General features: G+C 43.5%; 1 protein-coding gene across 2 annotated transcripts; it reads left to right on the top strand.

Moving 5' to 3' along the window:
• The first annotated feature begins 1,771 nt into the window (after positions 1 to 1,771).
• On the top strand, positions 1,772 to 25,902 carry CD38 (CD38 molecule). 2 transcript variants are annotated; one of them, XM_056490611.1, is made up of 9 exons: positions 1,772 to 1,852; positions 1,888 to 2,148; positions 15,741 to 15,870; positions 16,503 to 16,638; positions 17,164 to 17,246; positions 18,890 to 18,966; positions 19,593 to 19,685; positions 21,833 to 21,919; positions 23,712 to 25,902. In XM_056490611.1, the coding sequence occupies exons 2-9, from the start codon at positions 1,910 to 1,912 to the stop codon at positions 23,791 to 23,793; spliced, it is 927 nt and encodes a 308-aa protein (XP_056346586.1). In that variant the 5' UTR covers positions 1,772 to 1,852; positions 1,888 to 1,909; the 3' UTR covers positions 23,794 to 25,902. The 2 variants fall into 2 exon arrangements, with proteins under 2 accessions (XP_056346586.1, XP_056346585.1); XM_056490610.1 differs by having other exon boundaries at positions 1,776 to 2,148.
• The last annotated feature ends 1,068 nt before the right edge of the window (positions 25,903 to 26,970 follow it).

Below are 26,970 nucleotides of genomic sequence, written 5' to 3'. Positions count from 1 at the left end.
TACTGAGGTTTCGATTCTGTGAAGTTCACACGATTTCTGGGAAAATGGAATCAGAAAAATTCATATCATGTGCTTAGCATATGTGCAGGCTTTGGTCAGAGCACGGCTTTTCTCAGTCTTTCAGAGCTGCTTAGGCCTGGCTGAGATGTGTCACAAATACCCTTTTTCACATTCAGTCTGTTAAAGACAGAGGTTTGGTAAGCAACTATTTAAAATCTATGAACAATTTATAGCTAACATGCTGGAATTGCATAGCTTCTTTTGCTAAGGCTTTGAAATCTGAGTCTTAATCCGTTTTGACTTTTTGATTAAGGAAGTAGAATTTCCCTCTTTGGAGACTACCGTAAGGAAGTAACTTACCTCTTTCAGAGAACACTTAATGCTTCCTTAGGTGATTTCACACAGCCTCAAACACCCATAATTTACACGCTTGTCTTAGAAATTCATGTGGCAACTAATCCAAGCCTATGGGCAAGGGAGAGAAGTAAAATAACCCATTGTGTGTTGATAAACTATGTTTTTATGACTACTGCAAAGTTGTTTCTGGAGAGTTGCCTTCTTGTCTTAGGTAGAGTCAGATTCAGCACCTGTCTCGTACAAAACAATTAATTTAGAGCAAACAGACTGGGGTGGTTTGAATTCATCTTTTACTCACACGTTAGATGGAGCGTATCTCTGCAATTAATTAACGAGGAGTCCGGGAGCTTTCAGAGTTATTTTCTGGGGTGCACTTGCGTGCGCTACCGCCGATAACTTCCCGACATTTAACTCGGGGAAGTCCCGGCAGGTCAGGCACAGAGCACGAACAGCATCCAGGCTGTCACCTTCCCACACAAACAGCATCCAGGCTGTCACCTTCCCGCCCCGAGCCCGGAAAAGCTTGGTTTGGTTCTAAAGCCAGCGGGACGGACGCAGCCGGCGGGGCGGGGGCGCTGGGTCCGGACCCTGCTCCGGCGAGCCCCGATGGCCGCGGTCAGCCCAGCGCTCCTCGGTCAGACCGGGATCCCGGGGTAGTCCAGAGATCCCGGGACAGCCCGGCGCTCCTCGGTCAGACCGGGATCCAGGGGTAGTCCAGGGACCCTGGGACAGCCCAGCGCTCCCGGGACAGTCCAGCGCTCCGGGACAGCCCAAGGATCCCGGACAGCCCAGGGACCCCGGGACAGCCCAAGAATCCCCGACACTCCTGCGCTCCCGGTACAGCCCGGCGCTCCCGGACAGCCCAAGGATCCCGGGATAGCCCGGCGCTCCCGGGACAGCCCAAGGATCCAGGACAGCCCGGCGCTCCCGGACAGCCCGGCGCTCCCGGACAGCCCAAGGATCCCAGGATAGCCCGGCGCTCCCGGTACAGCCCGGCGCTCCCGGACAGCCCAAGGATCCCGGTACAGCCCGGCGCTCCCGGACAGCCCGGCGCTCCCGGACAGCCCAGCGCTCCGATCCTGGGACAGCCCAGCGCTCCCGGACAGGGATCCCGGTACAGCCCAGCGCTCCGTGACCCGGGGCGCGGGTCAGCCCGGCCCCCCGGGCCCCGTGCGGGCGGGGGCGGTGCAGGGCGGCCGAGGAGCCGCTGTCCCCGGGCGGTGCAGGGCGGCCGAGGAGCCGCTGTCCCCGGGCGGTGCAGGTGGCGGAGGAGCCGCTGTCCCCGGGCGGTGCAGGTGGCCGAGGAGCCGCTGTCCCCGGGCGGTGCAGGTGGCGGAGGAGCCGCTGTCCCCGGGCGGTGCAGGTGGCGGAGGAGCCTCTGTCCCCGGGCGGTGCAGGGCTGCCGAGGAGCCGCTGTCCCCGGGCGGTGCAGGGCGGCCGAGGAGCCGCTGTGCCCGGGCGGTGCAGGTGGCGGAGGAGCCGCTGTCCCGGGGCGGTGCAGGTGGCGGAGGAGCCGCTGTCCCCGGGGAGCAGCCGCCTGAGCCCCTGAGCGATGCCGCTGCAGCAGGGCTCTGCCCGGGCGCGGCAGCGCACCGTGCTGCTGGTGGGCATCGCCGTCCTGCTGGCCGCCCTCGTCCTCGCCGTGGTGCTGGCCTCCCTGCTGACCCACGGAAGGCACGAGATCGCTCCCCAAATGCTGAAGTGGAAGGACAGGGGGACCACTAAGAACTTGCAAGAAGTCATCCTGGGAAGATGCTACAACTACATCACGGCGCAGCACCCGGAGCTGGGGTGAGTAGAGGTATGGGTCATGCCTCAGGTGTCAGGAGAGCAAAGCTGTCTCTCGCCTCCACCTGGCCGTGACCACTGGGTTTGCAATGACAGGTTTAGCACCCTGTTGTGTAGAAAAATGCACAGAAACTCTGTGCCCCTGTAGCGACTTTTTAAGGAAACTACCTGCAGAGACAAAAGCAACACTAATTCTAGGTCAAAACGTAATCATAAATGGATTTTGCAATTTCTCTGATGCCAGCTGAAATAAAAGCTGAATTCTAACAGGTTTGAGTACATGGAGGTGAAGCAGTTTGCTGTAAAGCTGATCTGCCAAAGTCTGTAATGTGACACTGCAGAACTGTAACCGAAACTACGCAGGAGGGAGGGAGAGGTGGCAGGTCAAGACAAATTTATGGGACAAACAAAAATATTGGAATAACTTTGAGAAGTATCTTGGGGTTATCCAAAACTGTTTTATATGAATAAGTATATGAATAAGACTTGCATGGAGAAATGGAGATGGATCACAATACCAGCTCAGCAGTCCCTGGAATCACCTTCCCCCAGAGGTGATCCTTGCTCAGCTTATCACAGCAGGTAGTGCAACACCCCAGGCGTCCCATCCCTCCTCCCCTGCAGAAGAGATTCCATGGGCCCAGGTCTGCAACAGCGTATTAGAGCTGAGAACTGATTTCCTGATCCCTTTCATTGCAGAACAAGGAATGCCCCAGGTCCCCCAGCAGGTACTGGGGACACCCAGACCCTCAGGATGGGATCCAGAGTAGCCAGGGTCTCTCAGCAGGGAGCCACCCATCCCTTCTGTGGCACCAGCCACCTTGCTTTGTGTCTGCAGTGGCCTCTGGCAGAATTTTCCATCACCCCGGGCTGAGTGCAGTGGGGCTGTCCCACACCTTGGCCAGCCAATTGCCACCTCTTGTTTTCATGACATTGAACTGATGAGAACAAAGCTGTATGTAGTTTGCTTGCATTTGGGATTCTTTTGGCTTTGGATAACCTGCACTGTATGAAAAAGCTGATCTGCAGTATTTGAAGGGTCACGTGGGAAATCATGGCCTGGGCACACAGAGACTTGTTCATGCTTTACATTAAATATTTGAGTGGCTTTAATGAGGGAAAGGAGGATTCTTTTGCAGATAAAATCTAAAAGCTCCTGAAACTTTCAAAATCATATGCACGTTTCTAAAAGCATAAATTAATTTATTAAAAAAATATACATTCAATATTTAAATCTAAAATTGCTTTCAAGCCTAATAGCCTTTATTATACGGCCGTGTTTCATTCAAATTGGGGTGCTGAAGATGTAAAAAACTTTTGTGTGAATATACTTTCAGCCATGGCCACGTATGTTTTCACTGACAACACAGTCTGAATCTGGACCACAAATATCTCTAGGAATGATTTGTTTAGGCAATTAATTCAAAGACAGTTTTGAAAATATCACAGATCCATGATTACAAGTTTTCTTTAAAGTTTGTTTTTACAAAGTGCAATATTTTGAGCTATTCATAATCCACAGTGGTTAATACCTTTGTGGCTGTGAGCTCACTTTTTTCAGATTAAATTACTTCTGTATAGTAGGATCTTTTTTTTTTTATTTACTTTATTTAATTGACAATTTTTTCTGAAGCATAGAGCACAGAAGAAGTAAAAAAATGCTTGTTTACATATATCTGAAATGTTCAGAGGTTTCCTGAATGGAGAATTAAATGCAGGTGCTTTTCTGGGAATCAAACCCAAGACTGCCCATTTCTGATTGCACTGAGCTCTGTGTGGTTTGTGATGTAACCAACCACTTCTGTCACTGGCACTTTCTGATAATGACCTGGGTGACTTTAGGACACATCAGAGAGTGGGATCTTTCATCCCTCTCTCTTTGATCATTAATGTAGGCCTTGGATCCTCTGTTGTATGGGATCTGTGGAGCACTTACTCAAGGACAAGAGTAGGAACAGGGAACTGCAGAAACATGGGCAGTCTTATGAGCTGGGCAAGCTGTGCCCCGGACTCTGCCAGGACTGCTGCTGCCACTACTGCCCACCATGGGAACTTCATTATCTTGGTTAGAAATCTCATTTCCTCATAAATGTGTCCATATTCTGTTCTTGCCCTTTTAATCTTACACTGACACGTGCATTAAAAAAAAAAAAAAATCTGCTTTTAGTAAATTCATTGACATTTCCTTGTATTTTTACCTTTTTTTTATATGAGTCACTAAGGTCCACCTTTGATGATATTTTTTGAACATAAAATCTATTCAATGGGGTGATTAGTGACATTTAATACATTTTGGAGTGCCATATTTCATATTGGAATAGCTTGCAGGTTTTGGAAGAAAGGAGGATTGTTGGCATATGACTATGGATATTACATTGTTTCTGTCTATCTCAGATGGATTTAACAGAGTTCTACAGCCTCCATTTAGCTCTGCTTTTGCATCTGCATGCTGTAAATAATTTAAGAAGGCCTCTGTGTACACCTGCACTATCACAACTCTTTAATCCTTGAGGATACCTCCTTGCACTTTCCCTGATCTCACTGGAGCCCTCATACCATACCCAGCCAGCTCACTCTGGTCATGCTCTTCTCTTTTCCAATACAACTTTGGGCTGAACCCAAGCCCAGAGAGGCCACTGAAAGGCTCTTGCTGTCTGCAGTCCAATTTTGTAAATACCTCATGCAGTCAGATTTTATCCTGTTGATTTGCTTATTCTTCAAATTCATCAAAACTCTGCTTTGAATTTGCTCACAAAAGGACATTTCTCTGGTACTGTATTACAGCTTCTGCCAGTAATAATTTGGTTCAGCTGCTTGTGTGCAATACTGCTGGTGTGCAATCCTCAGGTTTATTTCTGCTGCTGACTGGGTGACTCTTAACATTTGTGCACATGCAATTTCCTCAGTCTTACTGTACAAACTTTGTCATGAGGAAGAGGAAGATAATACCAGACATTTCAATAAAGCATTTTCAATATTAGCCCTATTTTTAGGAAGAAATGTGGATGTATAGCAGCCAGCTTTAGGGGCTTTGGTCCCTGCATACAGAGTCACACATCTACATACTGACAGTAGAGAATAATATTTCTGTTTTGACTTCCCTGGAAAATACTGGCTCCAAAGCAATAGTTTGTCACAGCTTGGCAGTCTTACCTTTTTTTCAACATTAACAGAAGCTAGAAGTTCTGATTTCACTGATCTTGTAAAAGTCCCGGGTGGCCATCAGTATGTATGGTTGTTTTGGTGCATAAAGCCAAAAGCAGTTTGGTCTGAAGAAGCAATTTGACCTCCAGTTACTTCATCCTCTCCTTCCCAGTAATACAGACTCCCTCTTGTGGCTAACAAACTGCTGGCAAGTCTCACCTCCAGCCTCATGCCAGGCGAAATTCCCAAGAATTTATCCCTGGTGCAATCAGGTGCTCAGCCCTGCAGGCTCTGCCCAGGTCAGGAGTTCAGCAGATCCTGCTGAACAGAGGAGTTGTGGTGACACCATCACTCACCCATCACTCACAGGGTGCTGCTTCTGATGGTTTGGAGCCTAAATTTACTGGTTTAGGTTTCCTCTTCACCACATTTGAATTGACAGACTGAGGTCAGGGTCAGCAGCATTCTGTGACCTGGGGAAGGAGTGGAGAAGACACATTATCTAAAAGGTCATAGTCACTAATGCCCAAAGCATAAATGATGCCTTTTATGGATCTAGAAATAACTGATTTCACATTTGCAGCTTGAGAGAATTTTTGTTCTCAGCTGATGACTGTGCCCCCCTCACATCTGCAGTCACTTCTCAGTCTTTAATTCACAGAATCACAGAATCACTGAATCACAGAATCACAGAATCATAGAATCACAGAATGGGCCAGGTTTGAAGGGTCAGCTGGTCCAACCTCCATGCCCAAGCAGGATCATCCTAGAGCACATTACACAGGTTTCTGTGCAGAGAAGCTGGCAAGGACTTACTATTTAAAAATTGAAGTCAAACCAGCTTACTTTTAGTCTAATTTCTGACAGGAAGAGAGCACCAAGGACACAGACAGGGAGCAGTTTAAACTGCCAGGCTAAACAATGCCACTGTGCCTGACTAAGCTGTGCAAAAACCTGATGATGAAGCTGAAAGTGTAAAACTTCAATACATTTTTCATGCAATCTTGTGTGGACACAGAGTATGTTTCCCCCTTAAATATAATTAGATCAACCAATGTTGTTTTTATCTTTAGTGGCAAGTTCTGCTGTAACAAATTTTAACAGTCTGTAATTCCATTAAACTTAGTAAGAGTTGGTGCCTGTCCAGGAGAGTTCTGTCTCCTGACTGCACAATCATGAATGCATTTTGCCTTCCCATTCCTTTGCAGCCTGTGGAGATGGAGATATATTTTGTCAAAAAGAACATATGGACCATGATTTTGTGTGAGATACTATTGCATTCACAGCATAATTTCTTCCTGAAAGAAATCTGGGGTTTGTTGCATGCTTACTTTTGCATTTTGCCTTCATGCTTTACTAGGCATTTTTAACCTAATTTCTTTGTGTTTGTTCACTGATTGTTAATGCTTTCACATCAAGCATGGTACTAGATAACCATGATTTGATTCAGTGTCACAAAAATCCAAGCCATGATATTATACTGAAACTTATCTGAGATTTGTTTTTTCATTGAGAAAATGTGCCTTACATGAGAGAAACAATTACTAAAGCAGTCTTCTGAAGAGTACAAGTTATTACCCAATTGTAATGCATTGGACCCTCTCAGAGTGCTCTGCAGGTTTCTAAAACTTCCTAATTTGATATCCATCAAGCTGCAAGGTGTTTTTCTGTTTGTAAGAATATGCTTTCCAAAAAAAAACCAAAAACCTGTTCTCATTGCTGTGCCATCTTTTTTGGTCCCAGAGCAAACAAAAGGCTTTATTTGCACTGTGAGTGGAAAAGGACACAGGGTCCTGGTGACAAGCTGGATGTGACCCATCAGTGCCTTTGTGACAAAAGCCAGTGGCTCCCTGGGCTGCCTGAGAAGGAGCACTGGCAGCAGGGGACAGAGGGGACCCCTCCCCTCAGCTCAGCCCTGTGAGATGGGTCTGGAGGGCTGGGTCCAGTTCTGGAATTGTCACTGCAGGGGAGTCAGGGACACACCTGGAACACATCTGGTGAAGGACCATGAAGATGATTGAAGGGTCTGGGATACACAGAGGTGCTGAGAGCACTGAGACTGTCCAGCCTGGAGAAAGGAAGGCTCAAGGTGATAAATACCAGATGAGGGCAGTAAAGAAGAGAGAGCCAAGCTTTTCTCAGTTTCAGGACAGCAGGCAATAGGAATTAATTAAAGAACAGAAAATTCTATTTAAACATAGGGAAAAAAACAGGGGTTTTTTACTGTGGGGGTGATCAAAGACTGGAACAGGTTGACTGGAGACTTTGTGGATGCTCCATCCTTGGAAACATTCAAAATTAGACAGATCCTGGTCCTGAGCAACCTTCTCTGAGACAGAGGTTGGACAAGATGATCACAGAAGTGCCTTTCTTGTCTTTTCATTTCTTAGGAAATGCTTTTAGACTTGTAAGAAGTCCAGTGGGAAACTAGGACAAACAGAAATGAAGAAATGTTTTGGCTCATCTTTAATGAAAATGGTGTTGATATTTTGTTCCTACATCTGGTTTGTCTCTCAGCATTAAGATGGACACTGTACCATCACAATAACACTCTTCTTATTAAAATTCCCAAGTCCTAACATTTGTGTATGCTATTGATGTTCCCCTCATTTCATGTGCTTGTGTGCTGACTTGAATACCATTTCTGTGTTAGCCTTTGTTATATGAAACCTGCATTGCTCTGCTTTTCATTTATTCTATCCTTCAATGTTTATAACAAGGTTTTCTTTTGCAATTGTTTTTCCCTAAATTGTACACAAGTGATTTTGACTGTTCTTGTAATTTCTTGGCAGCAAAGATATCATTATAAATATTAACAATTGCTTGAGTCTTACTTAAAAGTACACTTCTATTGAAATATGCTGTACTGAGCTTTAATGGGGAGCTGGAATATAATGTTTAGTAGGCACAAATAGACAGTGATTAGTACTTGAGAATGTAGAGGTGGGGCTACTGGCTCTGGAGTTCTCATGCTGTTTAAAGCTAGTTTTCATAACTACTCTGGGCTGTAAGGCTCTTTTTGGGTTTTGCTGTCATCTCTTTCTAAAGGAAGTTCATTAGAAAGAATTTATTTTCTTTTAGCAACAGACAAGTTCATAGGGCAGTGGGTAGCTATCATTTATTTGTTCTTGAGATAATTAATCACCAGCATATTTATTTCTGCCCTTCTGAAGTATAAATGGCACTGCTAGGCTGTGAAAAGCCACCCAGTTCTGTGCAAAGCTCAGGCTCAGTTCTGTGCTGAAAATCCTCCCTCCCACACTGTAACTCCACAGGCAATCCAAGGTCTGAGAGTCCAGCAGGTGTGATGGGAGATGTCAAAAGATAAATTGACTTTTGTCCATGGCCAGCATCAATGCACTGCTAAGGTACAGAAACGTTGAGATCTGAATTTCTCTCTCACTTGACAACCATATGTCAACTCACCTATCAGTTTTATAGAGAGTTTTTTATCATATAAAAATTGTTATTAAATGACTCTATATTTCTCATATACACAAACTTTTAACATTAATTTTACAGTGTATAGATATTTAGTGGTTCTTACTGCAAGACTCCACAGGATTTCAAATAATTTTTCACATTTGGGTTAGTTTACATGTATTACATCACTGTATGAAGATATCCTTGCAGTAAAAATCTCTTTTGGTTTTAACCCCAGATACTAGAGAGAATATTATTCTGTCTGTCCTGGCCTTCTATATGTTAATCAGAAGTATTTGCTGATTGAATAGTTTTCAACTTAGTTTTCTACTGTGACTCTCTGCAGCCATGTAGTCGTGCAGTCAGTTAGCTGCCAGTTCTTTACCTTCTCTCTTGTTTATAGAATTGACTCTACAGGGTCTGGTGGCTGTCTAAATGATGGCACCACCCTAGGATTGAAATTATTAAATACTTTTGTGAGTTTGTTGCTGAAAAGGGGAATACTGTTCTCTCTCACTTTTCCCTGCTTCTGTTCTCCTATAACATCTGTAGAGATGTCACAGAAAAGCCTCTCACTCAGAGATGATACCATTCAGCTATCATTGCCAAGGTATGGTTAAAACTCAGGAGCTGTTTACCACCTCAGAGCACCATGAGAAAATATAACTGGTTATACATAAGGATAGGAGGAATAAATCCTTTTTCCTTCTAGGGTCAAATGAAAGCCTGTCTCAAGTGTCCAAGGGAAAACGCATGCTAAAGATGCATTCTGTCTTCCCTGGAGATGACCACAAAATAAGGAATTATCAAGGAGCTCACTCACAGAGGTACTAAATCTGTTCCATGTCTGTGTCCTGCTGAATCAGGGACTCCTCCCAAATTACTGCATTTATGCCACATCCCAGCAGCTTTGGTTCTATTAAAAACAAACAAACAAGCAAAACAGAACAAAAGAATATAGTGCAAGTTCATGGTTGGAAAAAGTGAAAGTGCATTAATCCACTGAATATTTCCCTGTACATACTTTAATTTAGATCACTGTTATAGAAGTGTTCTTAGAAGTTTAATATTAATATTAAAACTCTAGTACAAATGCCCTTTTTGATCAAAGGGTGAGGTGTCCAGCTAAAATATATTCTGTCTATATCAGTTGATGACATGGCCCTCACTCAGAAGCTTAAACTATAGAGCAACCCTCTGTGAAAATGCAGTCCTGATGAGATTCCTGCCCTTCTTGAGGCTCTGTTCTATTACAGAGCATCTCTGAAAACCCCTGCTTTAGCAGCTTGTTTTTTCCACCAGGGAGGCTGAAATCCAGGCAGCAGAACAATCTGCTTGTGTAGATGAACCCTGCACTGGTTATGGCTCAACCCTTCCCAGAAGGGTGATGGGGCTCAGTGCTGTCCTGCAGCACCAATTCCTGACTCACATAAAATACTCCAGCAGCTATTATCCAAAGCCACAAATACTCCTGCCCTTAAAACCTTCTTATTCTTCCAAAGGTGAAGGGTGGTGTGATGAGGAGCTGTCACTTGCTCTGGGTCATTCACTGTACAGGAACCTCAGGTTCACCCAGCAGCAATCTCACTTAGTACTTCTTTTTCCAGACCTTTTCTCCTTTTTTCCCCACCTCTAGGCTGCCCCTCTTTGCCATGCAGAATTTAATTGCTCTGCCTACAAGTAATCTTCCCAGAAGTCATCTCCCTGTGAGGCAGGGTTCTGGATCTCTCTCTCTATGCCCACTCAGTTCCTTCAGTGCTTTGTTTACTGACTTTTAAACTATTTAATTAGCAGAAAGCAATACTTACCAAATCAAGCTGCCAGAAAAAAATCAAGCATGTCATTTTCATGTTGACAAAAGGTCTGTTACCCTGAGTGCTATGGTGGCAGACATTTTGCAATAATTAAACTAAATGTGGAATGAGAGGCCTTGTGGTTAGTGAAGACACTGAGACTGATAGATCTGATTCTTTTCCTTCATCTTTTTCCTTGCTAATTTTCCCCCTCTCCATTATCCTAATGCTAAAACCAGCAGGCAGTAGTGTCCTCAAATCCTCAGCAATGACAGTGTTTTAGCTGACCTCTCTTAATTCACATCTGTCAGATTTTTAGGACAAGGATACCTAATGGGAGGTAATAATAAGAAGGAAGCTGATCCATTGTATGTACACTTGATCCACTGTATCCCCATTTTCTGGCTCCATGCCCTGGAGATGGGCTGTGCTGTCACCCCGTGAAGAACCCTTCTCTTTGGGGCTGACCTCAGCTGCTGCTCCTCAGCAGCTCCTTCTCCCACCTGATGGCAGTGTTCTCCTTGCTTTTAGCTCCCAGCTTCATTCCAGAGACAGCCAGCCACAGCTGCCTGGGCTGTCCTTGGCAGCATCTCCAAAAAAACTGCTCCAAAGCAGCAGTCAGACTCGGCAAGGCTGGAAGTAGGGAAGGGAAAGCTGAAGAAATAAAACCCCAGAAATAGTTAGGGCAGAAAAGGTAGCAAAAGGATTCTGAGTTGCAGAGGGCTTATTCTCAAGACAGGCATAAATGTTACTGGTCCTTGTATAATTTCTGACATGAAGACATAGCTACACATAAAGCTCATATGAAAAAACAGATTGACTGTAGATGTGTAAGTTTCACTGCTGTGTACAGCCATTAGCATTTACCAAAATGCAGCAGATAAATTGGCACAGGCAATGATGGGTCTGTTAGATGCAGAAATGTTCTACATTTTTTATTTCCTTTGACATGCATTCTCCTTCTGAGATATCTGGGCTTTTACAGGTGAAGCCAATGCCCACAGCCCCAGAAGAGTGAAAACTCCTTTAATGTCTTTAAGGAGCTATATGTTATATGTTAGTTATATTATAACTACAAACATCTTGCTGACTTTTAGAATGAGATTTCTGAGTGCTCAGGTTCATCACTGGCTAGTGATGGTAGCAAATGAGAAGGATTTTCTCACACAAATTGCAGAGGTTTGGTCACTGCACAGGTTAGGAACATGAGCTCAGGGGACTGTTCCCAGCTGCAAACTCAGAGCTTCACCACAGGGCCACAATTAAAAACTCAGGGTGGCCTGAAGACATTGCAGTGTTTTAGAAATAAATTCTGGACCTTGGAAAATCTGATATTGATTGCAGGGGAGAACAGGTCTCACTAGCAAAGTGTCTTTGCCTGGAAGGGTGATTTAAAAACATGGGCAAATTGATTGAGTTCTCCAGAGCAAAGTCTGGAAGTAATTCTTTACTTGTGAATTTAAAATGGGTCCTATACTTTAAGCATCTCTCTCAAATTCTTAAGTAGAAAACTAGTGGCAGCACAGCCTGAGGGAGCACTGCCTTTATTAAGATGTTTTCAGCATTCAGGGTCAGTCCAGTGCTGAGCTGAAAGCAAGATGTTGTTCATGGTATAACTAAAATCAGCAGGGATGAAACTTATCCTTGATATTATACCAATTAAATCAGTTTCAATTGGAAATTAATTTGCTCCATCATGTCCAGTTAAAGAAAAAAAAATAAAATTGCAAAGCAAATTAAAAAAAAATCTATAGTAACAGTGATTTACTGGATAGTTTAATGCTATCCTCTTCCTTTCACTGTAAGGATATTCTTTCAAGGTTAGCCAGACCAGTGTATAGATATGCAAGAAATAATGATGCAGAAGCTGTCCATTTTTCTAATATGGACATTAAAATTTGGCTGCTGGGATAGATGCTAATGGAAATATTTTTGGCCCCAGCTTTTGCTTGATAGATTATTGTGATATTCATATACAAAGCAAATGGATAGAAATACTCAAATTTATTGGAAAATGCAACTTCTACCCTAATGTAAGGACAACTGGAGGATGTGCTTTGCAGTATGTATAACATTTGGGTTTAATAAGGAAAAGTTTATTTGTATCCCAACCCTTATGGTGTGCTGTACTGAGTTCAGAGTAGAGTCTCAGGCTCCAAAGGGTCTTAAGGAAAGTTCTTCAGTCCTTGCTTTCCAGAAAAATGTTGCAGTTTTCAAGTTTACAGAAGATTTCAAGTGTTCTTTCTGTTAGTTAGTACTTCATGTTTACCAGCATTGCCAAAACTCTATTCATAAGAAAAGAACTTGAAAAAATTAAACACAAATTTGGAGTATACTTATGTTACATATCACTGAATTTGAATTCAGCATTTCAGAGTCTACAGTACAATAAAATGCCCTAAATATTTCAGCATAAACAAAGCTAGCCTCAAAGGAAGAAGCCCATTATGCCTGAAGAGCTTATATGGTATTTGCAGACAGAATGCAGAATTAGCTTGTGTACAACCCAAAATACACAAACAAAAGCCAGAGAAAGAGAGTGCCCAAGGCCCACAGCAGTGTGGGACATAAGTGTATTTCCCACAGACTCCAGAATTGTGAGTGTCTCTTTTGCAGCCTTTCTTCTGTAAATCCAGAAGGAACACTAAGTCAACACATTCTATGACTTGGGAGCAGCTTTAAGAGAAAAGTTGGTTTCTCAGGCTTTTTTTTTTTTTTTTTTTTTTTTTTTGGCAAAGCACATGTTCTTGTTTCAACCTGAAGCTGTTCTTGCTGGAATTTTGAGCATGCCACATGCCAGCAAATTTCTCATATTGTTTCAGAAGGCCCAGAGCTACAGAAAGTCTCTTCCCTCACCTCTGCTTGCTGTGGGTTAAATGCTGCATACCAGACAAGTATTTTCTTTATGTGTTGGAAAAAGGGCAGGTGAAAATTTATTAACAGAATCTATCTCAACAGTGAGAGTGGAAAGAATGACACATCTTCCTGGAGCTGGGATTTGCAGGTCCTCAAGTCTTCTCACTTCTTATCATATGTAAACCAAATCACAGTTCTATGTGCCTGGTAATCCCTTTAGGATGTGAGAAAAATTTGTGATCATATCAGAGAAATAGCTTTCCAGTGGCAAACCAATGATTTATTATTATTAATTTGTGAAAAATCCCATGTTGATAAGTGAGGACAGCAAAAATCAAAGGTTGTTTAGCTTTTTAATGTGTTTTTTTACATTGATGATTTGTACTTTTATTTCTAGAACAATGCTGTAAGTGCCTAGTTTCTGTAAAAGCCCATCTTCATGGCTCACCATTCTTGCCTGTGATACAACCTGCAGTTCCACACTGATTAGCAGCTGTAGCATCTCCCCCATTTGCAGGCTAAGACCTACCAGCTTTTTGGCATTAAAGATGCAGTTTGGCTCAGCACTGCAGGACTGTGCATAAGGATTCTTCTCTGAGATATTGGTGACATTGACACACATCATCCAGTGCTGAGTTTGGTGTCTTGAAAGAATAGAACACTGAAGCTTTGGATTAGTGACTCAGCAATCTATCCTTATGAATCACCTGGATGGGTTTTTTGTGCCTCTCATGGTCATGAATTGAGTTTAGCAGCAGAAATGCTTATATTGTGTCTGTCTCCTACCTCTCTGCTTTGAAAATAAAAAAAAAATAAAAAAAAAAACCAACAAGCATGAGGGATTTTTTATGGTTTCTTGAAGAATATTATGTCTTCTGAGACCAAGCATAAAATCTTTGCCATATGAAAGGATAGATCACCAGGTACCCAGCTGTCACCTGTGGCTGTTAACACTCTTACATAAAGCAGATTTCAGGAGTAGCTTAAAAAATAAAGAAAAAAAAAAAGGCCTGCCTGGAGGACAAATCATTTGACAAATTAGAAATTGTGAGCCATATATATGTTTATGAGATGTGCCTGTGCTTTCAGCCAAGCTCCACAGATTGTCTTTATGATACCATTGACTGTGCAGAGCAAAGGGGACAGCTGCCCATTTTTAAATGCCACCCCTCAATCAGCAGGAGCCCTCTCTTTTGGATGATTCAGTGTGTCCATCTTGAAATCCTTAGTGGCAGGGAGAGGTATTTACAACTGCCTAACCCCTAAATAAAGTTTGGAGCATGGTCTCTTTGGGTTATTTATGCTTTACAGCCAGAGAAATGTTCCTCCAGGAGAAAATTTCATGCACCCAAGTTAAGTCCTGCTGAGTAAAACATGAATTCTTGCTGACACAAGAGTACAACAGCAGAACAATGATCATGCTCCCTGCAGCACCCACAGTTTGCCTTCTTATTTCTACAGTGATGGAACTGAAAGTGCATTTAGGCTCTTGAAAGAAAGATAATAGTCCTGTTAAAAAATCATCTTTTTTACTCATCTTTTTTGACCAAGATGTAAATTTGGTTCATATAAACCAAGAGAGGTGTGGTCCCTAATGCAACTGGGGCTGGCCCTGACAGACAACATGACATGTCATGGAATTTGGGATGTGCCAGGGCTGCCCCAGCTGGTCACTTAGCTGGGGACCCCCCAGGCTGGTGTGCCCTGTCCCTGCTCCCAGGCTCAGTTTCAGACAGCATTGTACAGTGGCACCTGGTCTGGACCTTGGTTATATGTGTGCAAATCAGCTGTGCCTCTAGCAAAGTCAATACCTGCAAATTAGGCATAAATAAAAATAATCTCAGGTCCCAAAGAGCTAAATCACTGCTTTTGTTTTAGATAATTTAGACAAAATTGCTTTTTTTTTTTTCTCTAGGATGAAACTCTCTGCAGGGAGATGCATGATCATATGTTTGGCTTACTGTATCTAAGAGGACAGTATCCTTTGACCATACTTTTAAAATGTACAATCTATAGTCTGAGAAGATATTTGCTTCTTGTGATTTGGTGTGAAAAATCAAGAAATTTGATTTTTTGGTTATGCAAAATCAGCACTGATCATTTTAAGGGGTAAAAGCCTAGGTGACATTCAGATACTGCAATAAACTAATTTGAAATGCAGGAAAGAGAGAAAGATTATTCTGAACTGTTCATTCCTCAGTATATACATAATCTCCTGAAGATATTCTGCTTTTGTAATGGATCATGTATTTGGTGCCTGAGCACAGCTGGAGTTCTTCTAACATCTGGTCCAGAGTGTTTGACTACAACAGTGGGAGAACCTTTCACAAGCACAAATACTCATAAATATTTATTAACTATGTTTGAATCTTTTGGCAGAGATAAGGATTGTCTAAAAATATGGGAATCACTAAAAGATGCATTCATTTACAAGAATCCCTGTAACATCACACCAGAAGATTATCAGCCTTTAATGGAGCTAGCAAGTCATCCTGTACCCTGTAACAAGGTAACAGCACAGGGCAGGGGGGCTGTGGTGGGGGCCAGGGCTGGGCAGGGCTCTGAGCAATGGGATCCCACCCATAACAACTCTGGGGGTCTCTAGGCTGATGGAGATGGCATTTTACTTTTGCAGTCACTGCAACAGTCCTGCAGGCACTCCTTTGGACCCCAGAAACCCTGTCCATACTCCATTGCTGCAATCATCCCTGTGTAGGGCTTGCCACAAGCCAGATCATCCCAATGAAGTGACAGGGATGTCCCCATGCCCTGAGCACATGGCTCTCTGTGGCATGCATGCCATCCTGCTGCTAGAGGGACACTGCTTCCAGAAAGCTGTGCTTCCATGCACAGCTCAAAACCAAACTAATCTGGGATATATCCTGTGAAAACTAGTCAAACCTTTCTTTCAAAATTCTTTACAAGCTAACCGTGTCCCTTTCCACCAAAAAAACACCCCACCCAAAACATTCTGCAAGTGAGAGTGTTCAAATAAGAGCTAACCCACTAGGGTGAACTCACTGCATTTCAATAAAACTAAATCTCCTTCATTATCATGAACTCTCTGGCTTTCTCCAGAAAAAATTTCTGACCAGCTGTAGTATAGCTATCACTTACCAGACATTGTACCTTATTTCACAGTCACTGTTCTGGAGCAAGACAGGTGACCTCGCTCATCGTTACACAAAATCCAACCAAAATTTCCTTACCTTGGAGGACACCTTGTTGGGTTATATGGCTGATAAAATTTCATGGTGTGGAGACCCCTCTGCCCCAGGTAATCTACAAACCTACACCTAAACACAATCATTTTCACATTATTTCCTAATGATTTAGTTTAAAACCTTTACTGTCCAATATTTTGGAAGTCTGAAAATAGTACCTATTTCTCAGGTTAAATTAAAACCCACAACTTTGGATTATTTTAACACCAAGTTGTTGCTTGAACTGATGGCCACATCTAGCCCCCTTTACTTTGTTTGCTTGCTTCCACCCTGTGGTTCCTATAGGACAAACTGCAAAGCAGGAATGTCATTCAAAAAGGACCTGGCCATGGAACAGCCAAAATGCTGGGGCAGTGTGCAGGTACCTTGGGGATATTGATGCTCATGTGATTCCTGGCCATGTGATTAAGGCCAGGAACCTTTAAACTGGGCTGGAATTGCTGAAAATGTTGGGCAAACTTTAATTTTTCAATGCAATCAGACAGTAATTGTCAAGAGCCAACCCATTTCTCACATTTAGGACTGTGTGTTTTCACTTCTGTTTTCTTAGCTATTCTATACATTCATTTTTTTCTCAGGGATCAACTATGAATCTTGTCCAAAACGAAGTGAATGTGAGAGCAACCCTGGCTCTGTGTTCTGGAAAATGGCATCCAAGATGGTAAGATCTAGACTAAATCTCCTGAATCCAAAAGCAAGGAAAGGCACTGAGTTCCTGGCATTGCCAAAAAAATACCATTTTGCAGATTGGACTTAAAAGATGGAATAGTAGAAGCTGACAAAAGCTTTTAGCATGATTTTAAAAATCATGGTGTTGGAATCCAAGGTGCCATATTTTATGTACATTTGATATCCTTGTAGTTTGGGCATTCTTTTTGTGGGCAGAGGCTGAGTGTCAGCGTCTAGAACAACCCTTGGCAGAGAGCTGGAGCTCTGCAAGTAATACCCAGAGCTATAACAATCACCTTAATTAAATCACAGAATGTAAATTGCTACAGTAAAATCTATTTCAGCACGCTGATGTGGACAACACACCCAAACTGGCACAGACACTTTCCAAGAGGCCGAGAACCCCCTTGCACTTCCCGGCACAAACCTGGAGAGCACATCCTCCCACATCAGTACCTGGCAAGGCTCCTGTGCTGTCCCCACCCACAGCCACATGCCAACTCCCATCACAGGAATGAGATCCTGCTAGTCCCAGTTAAGCAATCAGCCTGGCTTTGTTGAATCAGCACTTTACAGGAACAATCTGCCAGAGAAAAGCCTGATGTCCTGTGTTACTTTAATTTTACATGTCTCTTGAGATTTCACCCTTGGTATGACTATTAGTAGATGACTGCCCAGGTGGAAAACAAATATTCCTGTATGCTCCAGCTCTCGTGTATGCAAGAAAAAGTCTACTCACCATAAAAAACAAGGATTTTGTGGGTAAACTAGGAGTGAAAATGGTTCAGTTCCAGAGCCTGTGAGAGATAAAACCACATACAGACTCAGGTTTGCTGAGCTGCAGGCTTCCTTGCCATACAAATTCAAGATCTACTAAAACTCATGCTCATTACATTTGAAAGTTACACATAATGAAACTTCCTGAAATTTTGCAGCTCTCAAGATCTGAGTTTGAGCCACATTGTTTAAGAGGACATGAGAGATTTGTTAAGTATAGTCACCTGCATAAAGCTTTTAAAAAATTATTTGCCTTAGCAAATATAGTAGGTACTTCATAGACCTTAATAGTCTTTAAATATTTGGACATGAGTTTTAAAGAACAAAAAAGCAGTGATTAGTGACCCAGTACATTAAAAATCAGATCAAGCAAAACTCAGTGATAGTTTTACTAAAATATCAAGAGAGAAAAATCCCAAGCCACAAAAGAACACAGAGGATGAGTCACAAGGAAACAAGTGTGTGATGGTTGGTGTGTCCTTAAACTAGTGATACTCTGTTCTGGCTTGTCCTTGCTTTCTGAGCTGAAGCAGGCTGAGGATTTCTGGGAGTTACTGCAGACAGCTGCAGCTGTAGGGGCTCTGGAAAGCCCTGTAACAACTGGAACCAGACAAGGTGCTGTACCTGTCCCATGCAACCTTAGACTGCCAATTCATAGCTGTCCAATGAGGCTTTACCACAGTTTTGCCATAGCCTTCAGAGGCTTTTTTTTTTACACTGAAATGTTCTGCCAAAATATTGCCCAGATCCTCTGCTTGTATTGGACAGTTCTGAGGACATCAATGAATTTTACCAGCCCCAAGTCTGCCATGGCACTGCATGGAGTGTCAGAGTGTAATGTCCATTGGTTTGGTTCAGTTTGCAGAAGCAGCATGTGGTGTGGTTCAAGTGATGCTCAATGGATCAGTGGAAGCTGGAGCTTTCAGAAGCAGCAGGTATTCACTCAACACTCTACCATTCATGTTTCTGTGGAACTGCATGGGGTTGTCTGCCTGAGTCCCAGTGCAGAAGTGATTTTGGTAAACCCACCCCTGGCTGTTGTAAAGCTGATTCTTTTCAGTCCTTCTACACAGAGACTGTAACTGAAATCCTTCAGAGAGTATGTGGGTGGGGTATCCAGTGTGCTCTTACTGCTCAAAGTAGCTTGATTATTACAGTTTCTTTGATTTTACTTCACTAGACCTGGCTGGAAGTGCAGTCTGGAATAATATCAAAAGATGAAGAACATGCTTTCTGGGGTAACAGCCATGGTCATTTCCCTGGCAACAAATCAAATCAATAGCCAGGAAAATGAACAGCAGAAGAGGCACTAAAGATGGAAAAACTTCAGCTTGTTTCTGTCTGCAAGCAGTTTCAAAAGTTCTCCAGAAAGGGAAATAAGAATGGGGAGACAGCATTTGACCACAAGGCAATTAAATAGTCTATGAAAATCTATTGGCAAGATAATGTTCTCTCACTGAGTGTAATAGCAGCACTAGTAAGCACTGGTATTTGGGGAGCATACTCTACATCTTTCTGAGATACCTAAGGGTGTTTTGCTGTTTCATGTTCCATTTTACAGCATTTTTGGAAGTGTTGAGGTCTTTAACCTGGATCCAGATAAAGTCTCTGAAGTGCACATTTGGCTTATGCAAGACATTGGTGGACCTCAAAGGTAAATCACACTGGAGCACAGTGATGAGCAGTGTGTGGAAGGCACAGCAACACTGTCTTAAACTCATGAAATCTGCTCTACACTCACCTTCTAGAAAAGATAACACTTGTATTGTCATTTCCTCTAGTATTTTTGGTAGGTACTGCTGAACAGTTATAGGTAAAACACAGTGACATTTCCCTTGCTTTTGAGAGGTCCCATGACCATGAAGTTCCTTTCAACTCCATTGAGGTCTACAGACCTTTGCTATGGTGGGCAGCACTGAGGTCAGAGACCAGGCTATGTCTGCAAGGATAAACATGCCCATGTATCTATCCAAAGATGGATATGTTGTCCATGGTATAATTATGCTGAGCACAGCCATTTTTGAGTGACAGGACAGGTTATGGAGTCTCCATCTATGGACATACTCAAAACCTAACTGGGACCTGGCCAACCTTTTCCAGCTCACATTGCTTTGATTTCAGGCAGTCTCTTCTCACCTAAATGATTCTGTGATTTTTAATAACAAGTCTGTTGTTGAAATGCTTACCATGGGATTACTGATACCAGAACAGCAACCTCAAATCACATCTGAGGCTTTCTGAGTGACATTTTTCATCCCAATCAGACTCATTTGCAGATCTACCACATTTGAAGCACTAAGCATGAGACTCTGTGCCTTTGACCTCTCCTTTCAGAGCCAGTTCTGTGGCTCACGTGGTCTCAATGCACTGCCACAGCTTTTCTCATTCTTAATGTTCTCCAGACAGAAACAGCAGCTTTGGTGCCATGGATCAAGCAGGCTGTGATGATGCAGTGCAACCAGGAAGGAGTGTAGACCTTGCTCAGACAGCCTCAGTCCCTGACACAGTTCCAGCTCCAGTTCCAGCCCCTCCCTTAGCCCAGACACCCAGGAGTGTTCCCTCTCCCCGTGAGCTGACACACCTGCCAGGTTCATGGGTGTGCATCCATGCTGGGGTCAGCAAACCACACTTACTCTTGTGGTCCTTAGCAGAAAGGTTTGCTGCAGAAAAGGACATTGAGTAACCTTTCCCCAGACATGGCACTGGATCCTTTGTGCCATGATTTCCCATCATCAGAAAAGCCACCATGTTCCTCAACAGCTGCAACAAGGCAGTGCCCTGCCATCTCTCTTGCTGGACACCTCCTCCTGTGACAAGCTCATAGCAATTTCCTTTTTATTCTCTACTTGCTTCTAAGGAGAGACTGGAGGGGTTAGCTCCAACAGTGTGGATTCCTTTTGTCTTCTGATTTGTATTCCATGTTAAATCACTGATAACTTGTCAAGTCTAGTGAACAAGCAAGAGCTGGCAGTGCTCTCCCCTAATGCCATATGTTAGGAACTGGATTTGTCCCCAGTAGTAGAAGTGAGTCCCATACACTGGATGAGGAGATGATTTTTACCTTGAGGTAACAAGTCTTTGCAGTGTGTCTGTCTGTGCCTATGACATTTGTCAAATCTCTCACTACAGCTTTGGGGCCCTTGGGCTGTTTAATTAAATTAAACATTGAGATAAAGATCTTGAAGGTGTGAGAGTGCTACATGCTTTTGAAACCTTTATCTGGATGCAAAAGAAATGCACAGGTTAGGGCTCCTACCAATGCAAAAGTGGTTGAAACAGCCCCTTGCCAAAATAGAGCAGCAGCAGCAGCCATAAACTGAGTCAAACATTCAGGAGGTAGAATGCTTCTTCCCCTGCTTTCTATCAGTTTCCTTCTATCTTACTCCATACCTGGCACTTAGCTGCTGCTTTCATGATTGGCCTTTTCTCATCACACAGGGGATTTGATGCTCTTGCCCTTTGACAGATTTCAACAAACCTTGTTTGTGCTGCTGTGGGTGGGAGCCACCAGCAGCAGTGGGGCAGCTCTGGAGCCCCTGAGCTGTGAATGGGACTGAGTCCTGTCCCACAGATCCCTCCTGCACAAAACTCCCATGCAAGATGCACAGCTGATCAGCACAGTTTCCACCAGCAAGGGCCCAGTGGTGGCCAAAGCTCCACAAACCCAATGGGCTTCACAGCACATTAGCAAACAAGCTTTTAAAGAGTCTTACCTATAATAAAGCAGTGACATAATGTGGAATTTAGGTGAGCATTTTGTGCACACAAGGAGTACAAGTAACTGAGCTCTTCTCTCGACAGTGAATCCTGCTCAGGTCATTCCATTCAGAGGTTAACAAGCATTTTAGAAGAGAGAAACTTTAAGATCATCTGTGAAGACAATTACAGGTAATTACCCACTCTTATTGTTGATGACTTTGCTAACATAAAAGTGATATTGCAGGTTTACAGCAAGCTAGAGCAGAGTTCCTCCTTGCTGCCATGACATCCCCCAGCGTGGCTGGCTCCTTCTCAGGGGCTGGCAGGGTCTGGGGCTTGCTCTCTGCCCTACACTTCCCATTGAGCAAGTTCAGCTGTTTTCAGGGGGGAGCAATCCAGCCACCAGGTTTTCTTCTGGCTGGGCTTTCTCCTAAAATAATCTGAACCAAACAGGCAGCTTTCCTCCCTGCTGCATACAGATAACTCAGGGTGCCAAGGGTGATCCTTGCTTCCCTCACCATATTTTGAGTGTACTTTTTGTCCTGCTGCTTTGTCAGAGAGTGAGGCATGAGACACAACAAGCATTAGAATCACTATATCTTACCATTGTCAGGAGCAAAAAACAGGAGTCTGGGAAACAGCAGCCCAAGTCCTGACTAGCCTGAAATCTCCATCTTCCTGCTGAGGAAATACAAGAACCACAGACCCTTTATCCTTATGTGTGTGTTCAGAGCCCTTCACACTGAGCAAAATTGTTCTTTAGAGACATTAGAAAAGTGGCAAGCATTCAATATTGCTCATATCTTATCTGTCAGGAACAGCTTTTCAGTGTCAAGGACTGATACTTGGATAAGAGCATTTCCAAAGTAAACAAATTTCTATGAACTTCTGAGTTTGTGACAATAGTTTAAGTAAGGAAAAATTGGTCTGCAAAGGAGAAAAATGATAAGTCTTTAAATCTGAAGGCAGAGCAATATATTCCTGTCTGGGTATTGCTGAACCTGATTAATGGGTGCTCTGAAAAAGCTAGTGCTGGTGTGGTGCATAAGTCTGCCAAACTGTGAGCTGACTTTCTCTTTGGGTAAATGGAACCTTTAACCAATGCTCCCAGGACCTGTAAGTAGGTACAGATTATTTCAGCCTATGATGAAATAAGCTATAGGATGAGGCAGGAAGGGGAAATATATCATAGCTCAGGCTCCTTGTGGCTTTGCACAGGGAGGAACCTGACAGACTCATTGGTGTCTCACAGCTTGCCTCTGAAGGTAAAGTAACAAGCAGGGCTTCTTGTCAAAGCTCAGCTAGCACATATATAAACACCTAGGCTGAACAACATGGACAATTGATTTTACTGTTTTATATGCAGAATAATAATAAAGTAAGAAATTTGCAGGTAAAGCCAAACTTCAGGATAGACTGTGTAAGTTGGCTTCACTTCCCTGCACTCACTGCATGCAGAACCATGTGGATCTGTGTCAGCTGAGCATCTGCCTTTGCATGCCATGTAGCAACTGGTGCTGGTCATTTTCTCTTTCTTTTGTCCATGCCAACAGTATCTTCCAGAAGTAACTCCAAAACTGGATTCACTGGATGCATTAGAAAAAAAATCTCATCATATCTGACATTCATAGCAACAGCTTTCTGTTGTAGCAGTAGGGTTTACCAGTGAGTAAGACAGATGGTGAACTTCCAGCACAGCAGGAGCTCCAGTCTGTACAGGAGATCTTTCTTCTTTTTCATGATTATTTTTTATATTGCAGCATAGGTTTAGTTTGTACTTCTTGCCCTTGTCCCTAAAAACACCAAAGTTATCTTTCTGCAGTAAGATCAAAAAGAATTACCCTAAGAAAATCCATGTGCTTGATAAACACAAATGTAACATGCACTTTGCCTTCACATTGCATTCAGTAACTGTGAAGTAATTCTGTTGTACTTGCAAAGTGATTATTAAATATTTGTTTGGTTTTGTGTCTTATTTCAGGCCTGTTCAGCTCCTTCAGTGTGTGCATAGCCCTGATCACTCAGACTGCAGGCTGTGCACCAACAGCACAGCAATTCCCTGAAACAGAGTTCTCTGTGCTGCTGAAGAATTCATTACCTGTGTGTAAAGCTGGAGATGTGGCTCCATAGCTGAGTGATAGCAGTAGCATGGTGTGTACTGAGCCCATAACCTGAAGTCCTTGCAGTGATACTAACAGCCAAATAGCAGGAGATGGTACCTGGGTGTGATGCTGTACACACACACACACTGCTCCAGGTGGGGCTGTGGCCACAGACTGAGGCAGCTGCTCTGCCCTGGTTTGCTCCCTCTGTCAAAGTCTGGCACACTGCTGGGGATCCCTGGGGCACGTACAGAGAATAAAGAGACTTTCCAGGAGAGGCAGAACTCGCCCAGATCAGTTCCCATCTTCCTTCCTGCTGAAAGGTTAAGCAGGAAACGACCAGGACATGCTACACCTTCCCTGCATTCAGTGCAACCTTCCCCAGAGGGGAACATTGCCCAGTGGCACATAGTATAAACCATGGCTTTCCCAGGTACTGTGACACTTCTGACCAGGTAAAGCAAGCAGTGGAATAGGCAGAGCAGGTCTTGCTTTTAATGGGTATCACAGTAAGCAGCTGGTGGGAAGACAGCTGAGCTGAGCTAAGAAAAAACAGAAACTGCTCAAAGAGTTGCCTGCATCTGTAAGAACTGCTGAGTGTGCAGCTGGGAGAGAAAATAGTGAGACTGACTCAGAATAACTCCATTAAAATCCTACTGGATACACCATTGCTGGTCAGATTACATTTTGTTCTTAATATAGCAGTAAACACGCAGCCTTCCAACTTTCATAAAAGGTCCCTCAGGCCACAACTTGTCCATCCACTGGAATAGAAACAAACATCAGATGGTTGCCACAATAAGGAGTGTCCCTTGAGCTCAGTTTCTGCAGGGAAAGGTGATGCCCTGAGGTGCAGAACTCACAAGCACCGGCGTGCTGCAGTGCTCACAGCAGGTCTCACTGACTTCCTTTGATTTCTGTTCTACCAGTCTCAATGCAGTGTTTACAGCAAAACAAGTGTCTGAGGCCAGCAGTGGCCACGGCTGCAGTGCCTCTGTGCAGTGCCTTTGACACTGAGAGAGCAGAGCAGGCTTTGCTGCAGACACACTCCAGTGCTGAGGGGACAGTGTGACCAGCAGCTGCCAATCTTCAGGCAGACCTTAGGGCTCTCCATGGTCCCACAGGGGAGGGTTGCACTGCCACGTGTTTTAGTGACTACCCAGAGTGCAAAACATCATCATGGAGCTGCACAAGCTGGTGTAGTTCTGAGCATCTCCAGATAAACCTTGTCTCGTTAATAGCAATAGAAGGCCTGCACTGAGCCTGGCTGGACCAACCCAAAACCTCACCCATAATGTTTACATTAAGTGAAATGTATTTTTATTTGCAAGCTGTTATGTAACTACTTAAGTGAATAGACATAGACACATACCAATACTTTTAAATAGGTTATTTCTGACTATCAGTTAAAAGTTTGTCTTCATGCTCACTTTTGTACTTCTTCTGTTGCAACAGAAAATATTGACTGTAAAATCAAGATCCATAATAAAATTGCTGATGAAAAATGTTCATAATTCTGTTTCACATTGTACGTAACCTCAGAAAGTTAAGAAAGAAAGATTCTCAGAAGACCAAAATAGGCCACTTCCTAAAAACAACTGAGAAATCTGTTCAGTGCATGAAACACTACATGCAACCACCCAGGAGAGCAGAGAAACAGAGCACATCCTCCCCAGGCTGCTCTCCATCTCATGCAGAGAAGTCATTGTCTTTGTGGGTGGCTGGAAGTGAAGCATCTTTATCTTGAGCACAGATTGTTCTTGACCATAATAGCAAAGAAAGATGATTGTTCTTGTCAGAGGTTATGTAGTGAGATGCTAAGAAGCAAACTGTGCTTTTGGAAGCTGAGGTGCACAATTAATATGGGCAGCTGTACTGGAGTAAATGATGGCTTTGTAATGCAGGTGGCTGGCAAGTCTGGGCTGCTTGGATCACATACATGGCAGAACATGAGCAAGCTCATTTCCAACAAACATTTTTATTATGCATGATCACACATCTGAAAGGCCCTGCAGACATGCCCTGCCAGAAAAGTATGCTTGCAAATCCTATTGCATTGCTGAAGAGTTACCAAGCAAAAACCATCTCAAAGTGCTCCAAATCACAGAAAATAAATAAAAGGAAAAAATAACTATGCATTTTTCCCACTATTTGGAATAAATGTTTCTTTATATGGCTTGGAAAAGGTTGGATTTTGAAAATATGCTTGCAGTCTGAAAAAGCTAACTCTCATAATTTGTTCAAGGCAAATAGGCTGGCTTGTGCCTCAGCCCACATCAAACACTGCTCAAGAGTGCTGCCCAGAAACACGAGTGGGGTCTGAGTTACTGTGTGATAAGATGATATCAGTGTTATCACTCCCAGAGCCACACAGAGCTGGAAAAGCTACTTCTGTGACCCTATGGCAACAGCACTGCTGCTCCCCTGCTCTTTGATGCACTTCACTGACCAGAGCCTGCAATCATTAAACTTACTGGGAAACAAATGAAATATAGAGAGATTTGTTCTCCTTGGCAGCCAGGGCTTGGCCTTTTGTTTGATTTCATATTATATAGAATGGTTTGGGTTGGGAGGGGCCTTAAAGATCCTGTAGTTCCAACCCCTCTGCCCATGGAACACCTTCCACCACCAGCCTGCTCAAAGCCCCATTCAGCCTGGCCTTGGGCACTGTAATATGGGGGAAAACCTTTGAGAGGAGTCTGATTTTGTTTATGTTGGCAGCATAGTGGGTCTGGGTCCCCCTGCACTCTGGAGTGGTTTTGGATGAACCTGAGATAGGGGCAGCACTGCAGAGTCTGTCAGTATGAGGCAGAAACTTCCCCTTATTTTTTGGGGTTACCCGTCATGCAGGCACCTGGGAAGACTCCCTGATATTTAAAACAGTGACCCTCAGATATTGTCCTTGTAAAAGAGCTCAGTAGAAAGAGCAGAAAAATGAGATCAGCAAGTGCTCAGGTAGGAAACCCTGCAAACAGGCTGAATTTCAAAAACTTTCTCTTAACAGCAGTATCACTTACAGGCTTAAAATGACTATTAAATGGACTAAGAGGCTGACCCTTCCTTTTTGATAGCTTGAAATGAGCAATGGCTAATCTAAAGAAAATTCTTTGCATGTAAAATATGAAGACTGGTGAAAAG

This window comes from Oenanthe melanoleuca, chromosome 4 (assembly GCF_029582105.1).
Source record: "Oenanthe melanoleuca isolate GR-GAL-2019-014 chromosome 4, OMel1.0, whole genome shotgun sequence".
NCBI lineage: Eukaryota > Metazoa > Chordata > Aves > Passeriformes > Muscicapidae > Oenanthe > Oenanthe melanoleuca.
Note: the sequence above shows the minus strand (reverse complement) of the source record. Positions and strands in the feature narration are given on the sequence as shown.